The 17,666-nt window shown below is 43.9% G+C and overlaps 1 protein-coding gene across 1 annotated transcript in view; it reads left to right on the forward strand.

Moving 5' to 3' along the window:
- The window catches only part of AFF3 (AF4/FMR2 family, member 3), a 350,596-nt gene that overhangs the window by 253,145 nt on the left and 79,785 nt on the right, over positions 1-17,666 (forward strand). Inside the window, exon 10 of the mRNA XM_009323844.1 lies at positions 4,531-4,582. Coding sequence (XP_009322119.1) covers positions 4,531-4,582 — 52 coding nt within the window. The remainder of the gene's footprint in view (positions 1-4,530; positions 4,583-17,666) is intronic.

Raw genomic sequence — 17,666 nt, forward strand, 5'->3', positions numbered from 1 at the left:
CTCTCCTATGAAGAAAGGCTGAGAGAGTTGGGGTTGTTCAGCCTAGAGAAGAGAAGGCTTCGGGGAGACCTTCTTGCAGCCTATCAGTACTGAAAGGGGGCTTATAGGAAAGATGGCGGCAAACTTTTTAGCAGGGCCTGTTGCGACAGGACAAGGGGGAATGGCTTTAAACTAAAGGGGGGTGGATTTAGACTAGATAGAAGGAAGAAATTTTTTACGCTGAGAGTGGTGAGACACTGGCACAGGTTGGCCAGAGAGGTGGTGGATGCCCCATGCCTGGAAACATTCCAGGTCAGGTTGGACGGGGCTCTGAGCAACCTGATTTAGTTGAAGATGTCCCTGCCCACGGCAGGGGGGTTGGAGTAGATGACCTTTAGAGGTCCCTTCCAACCCAAACTATTCTATGATTCTATGATAATCCTTGCTTGGGACTTAACTTCCCAGCAACAACATATCAGGAGAAAAGACAGACAGACAAAACAGTGAAGCTGCAAGTCTCAACTTGACCATTTCCTTTGACCAATGTGGTTCCCAGGCAGCCCACGATGGCCTCCCATCCCAAACTCCGGGTACTTTTGACCAGGAGCATCTCCTGGCCCTTCGACATGCTAGGATGAGCAGGAGTCCCACAGGGTCCCTCTGCAGTGCCCCACATGGTCACCCCACCCTGGTAGCCTACTGAACCAAAGCAGTGAGCAGCCCCCAGATAAAACAGGTCAGGCTTTCTGACAAGCTATGTAGGAGATTTGGACACGCAGTCACATTCAAATTGGCAGATGTTGGATATCGATGCCGTCTAGAAGACTTTGCCTATTTTCCATTGAATGTGCGTAACCCCTCACGCCCCTCCTTTCCAACCGTAACTGAGTGGCCCAGCACCCCAGGCTGCACCCCTTAATTGGTTACTGGAGAAAGAAACCAGCTGGCTTGCTGAGGCATTTCTCAATATCCCAAACTCATCCTCATTTCCTTTCATTATGTCTCTACCTGTCACATTATTTGCGGAAAAAGGAGCAAATGCATTAATATAGAGTGCAGTGAGCGCTTCTGCCCGAGCCTCCCACACCTCGCTGCCTCTGCGACCTCACGGAGGTTTCACTAAAAATGTGTAATTAGGTTCTGCAAAGTGACTTCCTGACCATATGCACTCTTTTCAAGTGCAGAAGCCCTAAGTGGTGGTGTGTGTTTTTCAGAGCTGCTTCGAGTACCACTTCATTTTTCTGGCTTTTGTTTACAAAGTTATATTTACTTATCTTTTTACCAGTACCCAACCACGTCAAAGCCAAGTCCTTTTCAAAAAATCTTAAAGCCCATGGATGATGTCACTTACTGGCCTGGATCTTGCTTATTCTGAAAAAGGTGTTATAGAAAATAGCTATAGATAGGCTGTGTTGAAAAGGCTGTGTTTGCACATGAGCTTGTATTTGTTTGTCTGTCCATCCTTGTACTAGTTTGCCAAAATACGTAAAGAAATCCCATCCCGAGCAGGGGTTGATTTAAACATGATCTGAAGTGCTCTGCTAACATAGGATGTACCAAAGCTCATTCTGTGCTGAATCTGTGCCAAAGTGCTTTTCAGATGAATTACAAATTAATGTAATGCCTCTTGTGAGCTTAAAGTATTTTTCTTCTCCTCTGTTCTCTCTCTCTTCAAGTGGGGTCTGCTGGTCCAGTTATGGACTTTTTCTTCTGTTGTCATGGTGGAAATGAGTTGCTGCGGAGAAGCGTTCCTCAAAAGCACCCAGACTCAAAATTGATCTAGCTTCCTTAAGACGCTTACTGCAAACTGGAGTCCCTATAACACAAATACCTCCTCCTCACCCAGGGTGTGCTTCAGCCTGGGCTGTGAGATCTGCCTGGGGCCCAAGGAGCCCCCCCTCTCCAGGACTGCTGGCAGGTGAAACTGAAGTCGCCGGTGACAGTGTGTCCTGCTCTGGCTGTAGCTCTGTAGATCAGGGCTGAGGGCGTCACCTGACAGTGAAAGGAGTCTGGGAACCAGTGAAGACTTTTAGGCATGGAGGTTATACCTGCACAGCTCCTGCCTTTGCAAGGTAGACCTCTACATTGGCAAGCTGCCTTAACCTGATACATCCTTGTGACAAATACATGGATCAGGCAGGCCAGATCCCACTCTAGGGTAAAAAAGCAAGCAAGCATTTTATGATGACCTGTTTTCTTCTATCCCCAGTGTTAGGAGATTGTTTGTCCGCTGACGGTAGTTCCAAAAGGGGCCGCGAGCCCTGGGCAGACAGTGCTTTTCTTGGAGAGCAGCAGTTCTGAAATGAAAAACAGACAGGGAAAATAAAGACGGGCTAAAACATACAAGCAAGGAGAGGTTGATGGGCCAGCGCTGCGGTTTCTTGTTCCTTTTGTGTGGATGGTTCTTGCTTGCACTCCCAGTGCCTCACCTTAGCTCCACTCACACCTCCACACAATCTGAAGGCTTCGAAGCATCATAGTTGCTTCTAATCACAGACTCAAAATACACATTTTTGGTTTTAGTTGATACAAAAAGCCAGGACACTAAGAAATGCATAGAGTTACCTAGAACATTTCATTATACGTTTTTGATTTTCCAAATTCCATTTAGGAGAAGAGCTAAATTGCTAAACCTAAATAATGTACTTACCTACCACCTCACTAGCAGAAATTCACGCACTCAAACTCAAGGGATAGCCAGCAGTGACACCCTGGGTGCTCTGCTTTTCACACAACAAGCGCATCTCTCTCTGGTTAAATCACTATCCGTGCAGATTTCATCACATTTAATTACATAGTGCCCAATCCCAGATCTGAGCTTTCTATTTTCAAGCACTATTTTCTCAGGGATGCCCTAAACAGATCTAACTTAAAAAATGAGCAATTATAAGATTGTTTGGATCCCTGTAAGTGGTGGGATCCAAAGCCAATGTGGATCTTGCAATGTTTACAGGAAGCTTTGCCTCTCTGCATATTTTAGCTCCTAGGAGCTATAGCTATATCCCATGCCATTTGTACCTGTCCCATTTGCCCACTTCTCGGCAGGGTTTGTTAGCTTGGCCGATGGCCGCATCGATATGGCCACCGGAGTTTTTGCTGACTCAGGAGATGGCAGAGCGAGCTTTTTCCTGCCTGTGGACATATTTCCGGATAAAACATGGGCAAGTCTTGCTGTGAGATTGTCAGGTCCGGCTAACTCAATGGGTGTCCTGTATGTTTGAGGTGTCTGCATTGCAATGAGATTTTGCTGAATTTGATATGTTGGTTTTACAGAGGAAAAATCTTGGCACAAGTAGAAGGAAATGTGGGGGGAAGGCAAGACAAGAGTCCTTAAGAGGTGAACTAGTGGGATTTTCTGCTCTGACCCCTAATTCTGTTCTTATACACCTACGTTCCCCGAAAGGTGCCGCAGGGAAGTAGGGAAGCAGCTGTGACGGCAGCAGCAGGCAGGGACTGTACGTATAGCGAGGAGCTGAGGAGAGGGTGGTTAGGCTCGGTGCTCTTTTAAGACATGGCACACCATGTCGCCCATGTAAGAGTCACACTTTTCAGGCACGCTCTTGGAAGTTCTAGGCACAAGCACAAGGAGGTGGTTTGAAATTACTACATATGTCTTCTTGAGATATTTACACTCCGGGGACCACCCACATCACAGGATGTGTTTGAATTGCTCACCAAGCTTTCTTCTGGAGTCGAGATGAAATTACAAATTCTCTTTTCCCAGAACGCAAGAAAAATTAGCAACTTTCTGAATTATTATTATTATTACAGAGGTGTTTTTTAAAAATAGGTCCCATTCTTGAAGACCTTTCAAGCACTGGGAGAAATCTTTGCACCTCTTCAACTCCTTTAACTGCTGGTTACTTAACCCTAGCTTGTAAAAAAAATGCGTGGAGGTAAAAACAAACTCTTCTTTGTGAGCCAGTTTAAGCAAGTTGAGGAAAGGATATGGGAAGGGAGGATGAAATCCCCATTAGAAAAGATGCATTATTTTCTATGTTTATATGACAGTGAAATCCTTGTGGATACTCTTGTGCACTGAGACAACATATTTTAGTTTTAATTGTTTCAGTCAATGTCAATTTTACATCAAACATGCAATAAAGTAAAAATGGCCTTTGGGAAACATCACTGAATCTTATTTTGTGCTGCAGTACTGCCAGTGTAAATATCTACTTCTGTTTTGTAAGCTCAAAGCCAAACGGAACAAAATTTTCCTTTCAGAGAGACTACTGACCTGTCAGCATCAAAAATATTATTTTTAGCATATAAAAATTATTTGTCAGTGATTATAATAACAAGAATCTTTGCAAAATCCATTATTACTCTAGTAAACATTTTCCTTTAGGCAGTAATAGTAGGAAATGAATTAAGAAGTTAGTTGATAGCTACTGGATAAGAAAAAATTATAAAGTTTCACATCTACAGAGTTACCGGGATAAAATACATTTTCTTTCTATTTAAATTATTAAATGTTTACAGTAGCTCAGAGAAACATCAGATCTAAAGCATTTTGGTAAATTATAATTTCTTCTACCGCTTGCTTTCCAGAATGCTAGAAGATGACCTCAAGTTAAGCAGCGATGAAGAAGAGAATGACCAGGTAAGAACCAGACAACTGACATGTCACTTGCAGCATGTTTCATGTCGAGACTGAGCTACTGCAAATATTTTGCTAATGCTTTTTCAAAACATACATAAAGGTTATCAAAATACATGCAGTACTGTAACTGGAGTAACAGATGTTGCTGCTCAGAGCCAGCCCGCGTGTGCTAACTGCTGGATTGGTGGGGAACGGTCTACAGTGCTCTTGATTTATTACCTTGATGCGACCCAGAAGGTTTTTGTATCAGTCTCCTTCTGATTTGATTTTGTTTTGTTTTAAAGAGCGGACAAGGAGGGGAGAAACAGGAATTCTGGATTAAGGGTTCAGGCCAAACCCTGCAGTTGTGAGCTGGCCCCAGGGATTAGCCGCTGGGGCTGCTTACCTCTTACCTGCCTAGAGCCTCTCCACCATCTCCCCAGCCCTCACCTCTCCTCTGAGCATTTTCGGTCCTGTCTCTGCGGGGCCCATGCATGCTAAGAAAGCTAAGGACAGCTGAGAAAAAGCCTTGGCTGTGTGTTTGGTTCACTCCATTACACAGCAATTAGGGCACTTGCCTGGGTTTTAACAACCCCAAACTACCTGACTGGGAGCAGATACGTCAGCCAAAGTTTTCCATGTGTCAGCTCTGGGTTTTGTTGGCAGGGGGAGGTGTCTCCCAATTTTTCCTTAAAACATTGCTGTGTTTTGTCTAAATAATTAAGTACTCACTATAATAGGGCTGGATCTTGACGTTCCCATGGCCAGCCGAGTGGCTCGTTGCCAAGCGGTGCTATGCTACACTCTCTCCTTCTCAGTATACTGGCATGGGAGATTTGGTTGGGGATGAGAGGGCAAGAACCACTTCCCTTCCTTCTTGCACTAAAATGCATGTCCCATGCCTTCACCAGAGCATATGAGGGCAGTACTGCCCCTGATTGCATCTCACAGATGGATCCAGACCTGGATATAACACGGGTTTCAAATGTGATTATTTCAGTGAAAGGTAACTGGAGCTATCTAGACTTCTGAAATTCAGGATCTTAGACAAATAATTCTAGGTATGTAGGCATGAAGCTCTTCCAGGGTTTTCTTTAACTCTTGTTATTAGAAGTCTCTATTTTACAATATATTCCAAATAACAGGTAAACCAAAACCTTTTAATATTTATACTAAACCATTATTTCATCTATTTTGAGCAAAGCTTCTTGGTGTTAAGAAGATTCAGCACATAGATTCAATTATTTACATATTTATACAATTTATTTTTGTTTAATGTATTTCATCCTGAAACACTTCACATTTAATTACTCCTCCTGCTTGTCTAGATAGTTTAAAATACAGCGCATAGACAGCGTAGGGCAAAGGAAAGTGAGGGACAGAAGGGATGTCTGAAGAATAACAATAGCACACCAAGATGCCGTGGTGCCTGCAAGGAGGGGCTGCATGGTAAGGGAGGGGGGAGCCAGTGCTCAGGAGAGATGGCTTGTCTTTTGGGTAGGAAGGGAGATGGGATCCTGCGTAATGGATGTCAGTGTGGAACAGGCTGGCAAAGCCAGAGAGCTGAAATACTGGTTTGCTTCACAGCAAGCAGAAAAGGACACATGAAAGTGTCTATCGTGCAGGAGATAAAAGAACATTAGTAGGTTTAGGCGGAGAAGGAATCGTGGAAAAGTACTGCTGTTTGGGTGTGCACACATGGTACCTTCGGTTTAGCGCTACCGCTTACAACTATTAACATCTTTCATGCGCTTGGATTGCTCAGTATTATGTGTGCTACGCAAGGTCTTTGCTCAGTAACCAGAGCTTTAAGGTACAGCTGGTACAGCCTGGGTCTTTTGCCTCGGTGCTCCAACAAGCTCTGCAAGAGCCAGGACAGAGTCTGCCACCCGCGCGGCGAAGAGCAGAGCTGAGATCCCAGTACTCACTTCTAATCGTCACGGGCCCTAGCATGAGCAACCTTCGGCAATTACTTTGTGACTTGCTCCCCTTTCCTAGTCACATTTTTTTCTAACTTGACTGTACAGATAAAAATCTCCTGGAGGCACAGGCTGGCTCCTGCTATCTGAAATGCTTTGCAGAACCTCAGCTGAGACCTGCAGGTTTGCTTAATGAACAATCCTAAATAAATATGCCTGCGGGATAACAAAACACTAAGTTTCCATCTACCTAGCAGGAAATAGGCCCCAAAAAAGAGTAACACAGACCCTCTCTGCCAATAAATGCCGTGATTACAACATTGATCTGTGTCTAAATGTCAGTGGAAGAACCCATTTTCTTTTACTTCCTAATTCTGAGGCTCTTTAATCTCAGATCTCCTCCTGAGCTCGGGAACAGGAAAGAAAGAAATCAAAGATGAAGGGATAGGAACAGTACATGAGTGATTCCCAGATAGTCCTTACACAATTAATTAACCTTTGAGCACCCAGACTCATTTAAGTAGTCCAATTTCTTAAAGAGCTGAAGGTGAGCTGTACAAGAACTGGGAAGCTTTTCATTTTGCTAATATCTAAACAGGGAAGTTTGGGGGAAAGACTTTGAAAACTCCAGAGGAGATTTTGCGTTTGCATCTGAAATTGCCAAGCAGCAGACGGAAAGTTTCTGAAGCGGTGCAAAGGGGGACAGGTGCTCCTGCACTCCCAGGGCTGGTGTTTGGAGGGCAGTGACTGACCCAGGGAATGTGAGCCACGGATGAGGGAGGCCAAATGCAAGACAGAGACATGATTAAGAGCTTCAGGACCAGCAGTGGGCAAGGCATTCCCGACCCTTCCCTCTGCATCAGCAATTAAGGTAGTGAGATTCACAGACCCAGGAGAGGCAAAAGAGGCTGGGTTTGAGCTGAGTGTCTGTGCGCCCACAGTAATTACATTATCCACACATATTAGTCTCTTAATTTTAATTACATAAATGTATTTTTCCTCTTTAATGAGCATAGTTTATCCATTTAAACTGATCGTTTTAATTTTACAGGCAGTGATCGTAGGATCTAATATGCAGAGGGAAAATTTCCTGTTGGCATATTTTACATCACACAGATTGAAGAAAATATACTTTTTAATCCCCAATCAATATCTGAAGAGCATGCAATTAACAGATACCAAGGTAGTTAACATAAATCTGCAAGTTAAAGAGCCATTTCATTTTGATTTATAACACATAGAGTAATAATTTCATCATCGTCTCTCCCAGAAAGCATCTGAAGCTTTGTAGCATGAAGATGTCAAAACTGTACTTAAGATTGTTCGGAGTACTGAATTGTAGTGGTTATTGCCTTTTGGTTCCTTGAAGTGTGGCATAGCACATGAAACAGTCCCCATTATAATACCCTGCTCTTCTCCGTAGAGGTCACTGGATAGCTTAAATCAGTCTTGGGTGAAATATTAAAAGGAGATTGTCAATTGTAATATGAACAATTATCTTTTTTCCCCCCTACTTGTCCTTTTACAATATGAAAATTTTGTAATAGAAAGTAGTTCCTTTAAGGGGAAAAAGATCCCTGGCATCATTTGTGCAATTCATGTCAATCAATAGCCAAATAAATTAACTGACTGGTATGCATACATGGAATAATAATCTAACATATTTTTGCTACCCAAGTCTGCTTCCTTGTATGCATTTTTTCTGCACGGGATCAGGTTGGTTGCTGCTGAAGTTTTGTGGCTGTGAAAATTTATTACCCACAGAGTCAATCTGCATTCTGGCTGCCAAGTCTGAATAAATAGAGTCATTGTGCTTGTCTGGAATATGTAACCAAAGTTCATCCAGTCAGCTTGACTTTCACATCCCATGGGATTCATAAAAGCCAACACCCTGGTATGTGCTCTTGATTCCTGCCAAAATTTTGTAAAATTGTATAAACAGAAGTTGAAGAAGCAATCAGAACACACTCCCAGGGACATGGCTCCGCACTCCAGCCCCTGCTGTATCTCGAAAGGAAAGACCCAACTTTAGTACTTTTCTTTTTTTTTTAAATAATCGTATGACTATCCCCCTGCGGCAGCAGGTAAATGTGGGGGTTGAAGACACCCTCCGCGCACAGTGCACAGGGAGGCAGCAAACAATCCTCCTGGGTTCATTAATTTTGCTCATGTGCTCTGCACCAAAGGAAGAGGGAAGGCAGCGTTTGCCTGCAAGCGGCTGCCCTCCTTGAGGAGGGACGGGGACAGGCTGGTCCTGCAGGGTCTGAGCAGTGTGAGCAAAACCGGCCCCTCCGCAGGCAAGCCAAGACAAACAGAAAGCCATGTCCCTTCACAGGAGACCTCGGGGGAAGAGCAGCCTTGAGAAAGTTCACCAGGAACAGCTTCAGCGCCGTAAAATAAAAGTCTCAGCAGCCTGATCTGGCTCGCCACCCAGAGCCCCATAGGGTGATGGCAGCCCACCCAGCCCGGCGCCCTCATGGGGGTCCCGGAGCTGCCCCCCACCCACGGCAGCCTGGGGACAGCCAGGGTGGGCTGCTGGCCCTGGGGGACCTGTCCATGCTCCGGCATCACCCTGGCCATGGCTAAGCTGGAAAACTTGATGTTAATTCGAGTTACACCTGCAGCTCCAGTGAGGACATACGTGCCTACAGTTCCTCCCTGTCACGTATGCTCTGAGGGATGCCAGGGCTCAGCACTGGAAATGCATCTTTCTGGCAGGACTGTCTGCAGCGTAGGTGTTTAGGACAAGCCAAATCCGTCCTGTCGTTGAAACAGGACAAAAGTCCATCTACGTGGTCAATGGCAATCGGTGTGGCCATGCCCCTGTGTAAGTAGCATTAGGAAATGATTTATTTTTCTAAGTCGTAAAGTCATGTTTCATTTCTTTAATGGTAGCCAGAAACAAATGAGAAAGAATGACAACAAAGACAATCTTTTTAATAATGTGTAGGACTTTTCCCTCTCGCCTCTGGATAGGGACTGACAATCAACAAAGAGAAAAAAAAAAATCCTGAAATTAACGTTCATATGTCCACCTTCTTCCAGAAGGAATAATTTTTAGTAGGGTCTTTATAAGCACTACTTCTGCATATGAAATGTAATATTCCAGCTAATTTGAAGCCATCTGTAATGAATTTTGAAACAAATTGAAAAAGGGGCAAAGCAGCTACAAGCTTTCTTTCCATAAGACCTCCTCTATTAGAACGGCGCTTTCTGAAGTCGAAGATCAGCCGAACAGAGCGCAGTCAGGTATGTCTAGAGAGAAGAGTTATATTGGGCAAATTATAACACGCCACTGCATAGCCTAATAATAATGAACTAATAATAGTTCATCATTAGAACTATTTTTAGGCAGTGCTAATTGCGTTCACATATGCCATGTCCGAATATTTTAACGACATTAAGTCACTTTAGTGTGGTGCTCCCTTTTATTCACCTCTTCATCAATGCCATACTTGATGCTTGATCAGAAGGGAAAATGAGCGAAAAAGGAGGTGGGAACACTCAGCCCTGGGAAAAAAAGCACAGAGCCTGCATCATCACTGCAAATGAATTTCTCTCTCAAAAAATGCCCTGATAAATTTGGGAAAAAAAATATCTTTCTGATGAGAAGTTTCTCACTCCACTGAGCACAGGAAACTTATTTCATGAAGTCTGGCCACGTGCGAGTCTGACTGCAACCAAAACTGCACAAAACGGAGATAAGCAAAAGTGGAAAAATTAAGTTTTGGGTTAAGGAATGGCTGGAATCTCAGGTGGTTTTGTACTGAATCCAAATGCTCTGCTAAGCCCTCTGTCACTCTAACGTGAGTGCGTTTTTAGACTGGAGGAATAGCCACTGTGACAGCCTTACTTAACTTGGGTAAGTCCATTATTTCCTGTGTATTAGAGAAGCAATCCTTTTGGTATCCAACTTAACCAAAATCCAGAGTAAGATTTAAGCCAGCTGAGCCAAGCTTTTTTTGTGGTTTGCCAGCTCTGATGTTAAAATCTCTGTGACATCTAAATTTGCACTTCCACAAGGCGTGACAAGAAGACCAAGATTGCCTCACTGAAACTGTCAGATAAAACATAATAAGAGCTCAGTCTTGTCCTGCCAAACTTGGCTCACATCACTGCCTATCTTACAAAATCAGATTCAGTGTCTGTCATGCACTGGCAGCCAGGATCAAGCTCTAAATTTGAATGCCACCACCATGAATGACAGTGAAAAAGGTTAGAGATCGTCTTGGCTCTTGGATGTGCACAAAATTTGGGGAAATTCAAACACAGCACTCTGATCTCCATGCTCCTCAGTAGCAAACCTCTAAAAATAGACTGGAAAATAAATTTAAAATACAAGGGCAGCTTCCTTGTCTCTTCATGTGGATGCCGTGACTAAGCTAAGTTTTAGCTCTAGTAAATCTCCAAAGCCTGCCCTTTTCCACTGGTATCACCTTTTTCCAAGTCTAACAGTTTCTCTCTGTATCTACTGTAACTTCCTTAACCCCATCTTCTTGAAATCTTTGTTTAGTTTTTTATCACCCTGTGAACTGCAATTCATGTACGAACGTCTATATTGACTGGCATGGGAACATATCCCGATGCAATCAATTCAGCAGTGTTGGCTAATTCGGGGCGTAAAGAAGGATTAGGCCGCACATCTGCAGGCTGGCTTTCCCTTGTCCCTGTCTCTCGTGAGCCCTTCAGCCCGCGCGCCGCTCCTCCTGCCGCAGAGAGCCCTCGCTGAAGCCAGGCACCGTGCCTGAGCCTTCGCCCCACTCAAGCGTGGCCACAAAGCGTCTGTTTGCCTTCAGGCAAATTCATTCCAGCGTGCCTGTAAGAGAACGGTTAAATAACCAGCAGTCACAAATAATTTAGAGCACAAATTAGTGTCGTTCGTAGTACTGCAGCTGTTACAAGCTCTAAGAGGGGAACATAACCCTGACACGTTCAGGAGCTCGAAGGGGACATGGTAGCTTATCCCGCTCCGTTATTTTTATGTCGCTGTACCCATCTATCCCTCTCAACTTGTGCGTTTTTAGCATCAGCCCAGGTTTTCCCTGTGCAAAGGAAGCAGAAGGCAGTGAGGAATGCTGTAGGGACTCCGCTTGTGTCTCTCTCGCACACATGTCCGTGCACACACACCAGCACAGCCTCCCAGCCTCTCTAGGAGCTGCCTGTTGCTCTCTGCAAGGCAGAAGGCCAAGCTCACTTCGCTCCCCTTGGCCATTCAGCTCAGGGTGGGGTGGTGTCAGCATGAGGAGCTGTGTGAAGGAGATGTGGCACACGGAGATGGATGACAGCAGAAGCAGAGAAAGAGGCAGCTGAGAGCATGTCAGAAAACAAAAGGAACATGAAAAGGGAAAGGCACGAAGGGAATAAAAAAGAAATGAATGAAGAAAATAAATTGGAAAAAAAAGGGCATTATAAAGGGAGTAGCAGCTATATTAGAACACGATGAGAAATAAGCAAAAAGAGCCAGCAGCCAATCCATCAAAACTAGAATTTAAGAAAAAGGGACTGGGGAACCATTGCCACAATTTCTCCTGCACCTAGGATGAAATCTCTCTCCTCTGAAGTCAGCAGGAGTTTAGCCACTGATATCAATCAACTTAGGATGTTATCCCCCATCTTCTTTTTTATTTCCTAGCACAATCCAAGCAGATACTTGGGTAGCAGCAAATGCATCATAGTCGATTGACATAGCACCTCCCTGGGCAGAGTTACTACCCTATTTCCCCTATTTTCACATATATGGGCTTTTAGAAAAATTCTACTTTAATTTCTGAGCTTTCAGACTTCCCAGTAAATCTTGTAAAGCCTGTGGCACAACACTGACATTTTTTGCCTGCGATATCCTAAGTGTAAGCAGCACTTCAACCAAGTTACCTTTTCCTGGATAAGGAGACTACTTTCTGTGGAGACAGAGGAGGTTTTCCAAGGTGACCGCTGCTTCGCTTGCAATGACTGAGACCTTCCTCCAGTGTCACTGAAAATTAACCTTTTTATTAATGTAAAGTACCAAGGACTTTCCTTCTGCTTCTCTCCACTGAAAAAGTTTAATCATCTGCGTTGAAACCCTGTTGGGTTGTTGGGGCAAGACTGCAGGAGAAATCTGAACAGATGCAGGACAGAAGACTCAACATTTACAGATATATAAAATTCTCTGTATGGTTAATACCCATGCTGATTATACAGTAATTTGGAGATCCAAATCACTTAACAAGTATTAACCACTTAATACAATGCCCCTGAGAGGTATTTAGGTAGAGCTAAGCAAGAATTATTATCTCTGTAGAATTGACAGGGAGACTGAGACTGAGATGTGGCTTGTTTGAAGCCACATGGCAAGTCAGCTGCAAAGCCAGGATTAGCACTTAGGTCTTTCACTCCCAGGTGCCATGTTCAAGTCACTAGACTGTGTGCCCCTGAAGATTAATAAGGATTAATGGGCAAAGCAGAGGAGAAAGAACAATGTATGCCAGAAATATAATAATAAAATTCCAGGGTGAAAAATGAATACCGAGGTGTTGAAAGGCCTGGAGAAATCATGAAATCCAGAAAGGGTTTTATAGTTTCTTAAAAGATGTGGCTCTGATGATAACCAACTGCAAAAGGGGAAGGAAGGGAGACCCTTTTAAGTCTTACAGCCTGTAAATCTTAAATAAATATCAACTGGACAGTGAAAACCACCTTCACACTTTTATATTGCAAATTTACAGAGAAACACTCAAGCTGCAGTTTACAAGTGATTTTAAATCCCTCAGAAATCCTCAAACAAAGCCCCTAGGAACAGCGAGGAGTACAGAATAGTGTGGTGAGAGAAGGCACATTAGGAATCACTTACGATAAATTGCCTGACCTGGGCTCCTCGGGCAACTTCTTGTGGCCACAAGACACTCGCGGGCATTTAAACAGGGCAAGTCTGTAGATGCGAGAGGGTTTCATTAGCTCTGTTCTGAGCCCTGATGAGAGCATCATTGCAACACTCCGCAGCTCTGCACTTTTCAAGGAGAATGCTGAAAACTGAAGAGGGTTTCTAGATCAGGGAGAAGGATGCCTAACACCTTCGGAAAACATGCCTTGGAGTGAAAGATATCCATGCAATGAACTGAGCTTGTCTAAAGCAGGGCTGGTGGCTGGCGTGATCACAGTCTATAAACACCTGCTCAGGGAGCAGAGCTGTGAGGCTGGAAGGCAGCTCCGTCTCACAGGCAAAGGTATAACTTCCAGTGCAAGAAGGTGCCTATAAACAGAGTTGGACTAAATTCACATCTTAACATGGAAGGTGAAAAACCATGCATGTGGTTGGACTGAGGTGGGTTCACCATAAGAGGATTATCCAGAAGTTCTGCTCTAGGTCCACAACTGCTCCCAGATCTGAAGCAGAAAAAAAACTCTGGAGAGTCCCATGGCCCAAGTTATGGCATGCAGTCAGGTTGTGCCCTTCGCAAAATTTTCTTCCTGGCTTCTCTAGTTTAGAAATAAACTGCATTTAAGCTACAAAACAAATATAAACAAAACCTTGGGAAATTAGAATCAACATGGAACACATACGAAGAGTGAAATGTGAAAGAAGACATATATAAAAGTATTTGTTCTGGTCTGGATCCCAAATGGCAGTACATAGTAATGACATCTTTCCTTAACCCTGGCTTGGAAAAAGTGCATCTACAGCTCACTAACTGCAGTCCAATACGGGGTGACATCCAGCAGTCTGGGTGGTTGCTAATATGGGAGACGCTCACTTAGAGCATAGATGGTTCACTGCGGAGTTCCAGGAACTACCAAGGAACTACTTCTACCACCCGAGGAAGACAAACAAGATGCTCTGGAAGCAATGCAATTTACTCATGCACAGGTAGTATGTATTGTTACACTGTCACCAAAGAAATGGTTCAAATTCTCACCTTGTGTACACCTGCACCATCTCAGTGAAGTCTCTGGTATAACTGGTGTAACTCCATAAAATTGCTGTAACTGAGCTCTCTCACAATAACAGCGATTAATCCACAGGACAGGAAAAACGGTAAACAAAATATCTGAATCTGCCAACGGTCAATTTATTGTCTTTTATTTGCCAAAGCGTGCTGTGGGTGAGGTATAGGAAAATGTATCCACAGTCAGCCTGCAGTGCCTCCAAGACACTGTTCCAAGCCCAGCAGAACATTCTGCAGTAGTTCTCATTTGCTTCTTATCCAAAAAATGCCTGCAAGCCCAGCAGTTTATGAAGCAATTCCACTCCAACCAGATTAAAAAAGAAAAGAAGAAAAAAAAAAGGAGGGATTTCTGGGGACCACTCTCAACGCTCCTGTATCTTCAGCTCAATAGCTGTATTCAACCTGTTCTGCTCACTGCTCAGTCCCAATTACAATGAACTAGCTCGCTGCTCAGTCCCAATTACAATGAAAGTATTTAATTTCCTCTTTGATTTCCCTTCAACAACAGATTGCAACTTGTGACACTTCAAGTAATTTTGGTAGCTCATTTAACACACACTGAAACCTGAATATCTGCTGATTATGTTCCCAAGCTCTGGCTCATTGCAGTAAAGAATGGAGAAAGGAGATGCAATCTCTGGAGATTGAGAACCTGCACATGATTACTGCTGGCTGAAAACTTGTTTTGTCCCAGTAGTCTTGGGGTACAAGTAGAATCTCTCATGAATGATTAATGAACTATAGGCAGATCAATGAAACTCTGCCCTAAATGTATCTATAACCAACTCAGGTGGGGGACAAAGAAGTCTAACCAGCCAGTATCCTGTAATTTACAACTCTTGATGGAGTGAAAAGGAGTAATTCACCTCATTTACTGTGGCTGGTTTCTCAAGCCCAAGTACCCCAGTCACCTAAGTGATTATTTTTTTCCCTTCTCTGCTTTCTACTCATCATTAAAGTTATTATGTGGTGGGTTGACCTCCAATATCCATGTTCATATCAAGGAGAACCTTCCTCCATAAGTAACCCCATTGATTCCAAGAACTGAAAATTCAGGATTATACTCATTACTGGTGAACACATCAAAGTGTAACTCAATCACTTATCAAGAGAATATTAAGCTTCCCATAAAGCACTTTTTAGTGTTAAGTCTTGGAAATCTTTACATTCTGTCAGCAATATCAAACTTCAAAATTATTTCTTATCCCTAATTTCTGTAACCAGCATAGTCACTTACTTCCAGGAATAATAAAGACTGTAGACCATATTCTCATCTTTTCTTGATGGATGATGAGTAAAGTTGGCCTCAGTAAAGTTGTTAACGATGTAAAATAAAATGCAAATTAAATAGCACAATCAAAATCAAGCTATTAAAAAAATAGTCATGCAGGCAGTATATGATACTAAGTACCACCCTTTTGCTTACATTGTTACATAGATAATATCAGCATATTAGAAACATAATAAATCACAGAAAGCTGTTTCTCTAGCCAGGAGTTTCTCAAACTATGGGTCATGACCCTCCATGGGGATTCATGAATGAGTTTGAATGGGGTCACAAAAAAACTGTTACTGAGAAGCAAGGGCAGATATTTCCCCATAAGTTAAGCAGCCCAATCCTCTAGCAGGGGAGCAAGAAAGCAGACTGTAATTAGTGGCTGCAAGTATTTATACTTGCTAGGGAACTGCTAACTACTTTTAATTACAACAGCTCGCTTTCTCCAGGAGAGGGGAGCAATATAGGCTAGAATTAAAATTGCCGGATAGTTGCTAACTGCCTTTCATTGCAGGCAATAGACCTGTTTCTCCAGGGAGGAAGAATAAATTTGTGACTGGATCTTATTCCCCCATCATTGAGAAATGGGGCCATTACCAACTCAGGGGGTCACACAAATATGCAATCAAACACAGTTGTATTTTGAAACCATGTAAGAAAGAAATCAATAGTCTCATTTATAGAATATGCGACCACCAAGCAAAGAGTGAGGTGCCCCATGCAATCTGCACTGCATCCTGGTGAAGAAGGACATTTATTAAAGGGCTTAAAATGAGAAGGTAATTGAAAAAGTAGAATTATCTCACTGAAAACCACTTGTACATTTCTCTCTGCTGCCCTGCCTGTCATCTGAACCCACTTTCTTGCCCAGAATGGATCGCCTTTTCAAAGCTGTCCCACAAAGATGTACCAAGATGGAAACTGAAGATCAGCACTTGAGGCTGCAGTCCCACACCACACGGCTTGGCTTGGTTAGCACTGATGAGAGTCCTCTCCTCTTCCCTCCTGAGGGCAGCTTTCATCGAGACTGGAAGAGAAAGTATCTAGTTCTTCTCCCTCTCTCAAAATTGGGGATTTTAGGGAAATACAAGAGTGATATGCACCCCACATCCCCATGTTAGGGGCCTTTAGTGTCACCAAAGTCCATGTTTGCTTTCTTGAGGTCTCTATAAGGTACATGAGTGGCTGCAGAGCAGCCTGTCTCCTTCAGGGCCCGCTGGCTATTGCAGCCACCACATACCTTGCTCCAGGAGTGCTCTGCAGCACCCCGTAAGGGAGTGAGAGCAATGTCAGGTGAAAGCAGCCTCACTGGCAGGCATGCCCTTATCTCAGCAGCGAGGGGCTCCGCTGCACGCTGCCCCCACAGACATGTTCCCATCCTCACACCGCACCCTGCGATGTGACACCCTCTCCCTGGGGAAGCAGCTCAGAGAAGAGATCCAGTTTGCAAATCACCTGGGGAAAAAGAAAAAGGAAAAAAGACAGAAAAGTCTTATTTTTCAGCTGGATTAGTTTTCCAACCTGTTGCATTGCACAACCGCATGAGCACCTGTGGTGGCCTGAGCCAAGAGTGGGAAACATTAACAGTGGCTTAAACAGCACTGCCACGTAGTGGCTGCTTGCGAGGGAAAGACTAGCCCTGGCTGCTGGTGGGAGAGAAGAAGGAGGGGCAACCTGAATGGTGTCTACACAACTTGCCATGGAAGAGGTCTCTGATAGTGAGAGGAAGCTCCTGAGTTTTGGAGGCAAAGCCATAACACAGCAGAGGGGTCAGCATCGAAGCTGGGCAGCTTGAAACTCAAAATGGACATAGCTGCCTGCTAGTGACGGTGATGAGATGTGGGAGGAGATGAACTTGCGTTGGCCCAGGACATTAAATAAGAGATTAAGCCATAAGACCTACATTTCGGGTCTCTCCTGCATTTGTGTACAAGAAGTGGGACGAATTTGTCACAACAAGCCCCTTGCAGAGGAGAGAATAAAAATGG

Source organism: Pygoscelis adeliae, unplaced genomic scaffold, assembly GCF_000699105.1.
Source record: "Pygoscelis adeliae isolate BGI_AS28 unplaced genomic scaffold, ASM69910v1 Scaffold425, whole genome shotgun sequence".
Taxonomy (NCBI): Eukaryota; Metazoa; Chordata; class Aves; order Sphenisciformes; family Spheniscidae; genus Pygoscelis; species Pygoscelis adeliae.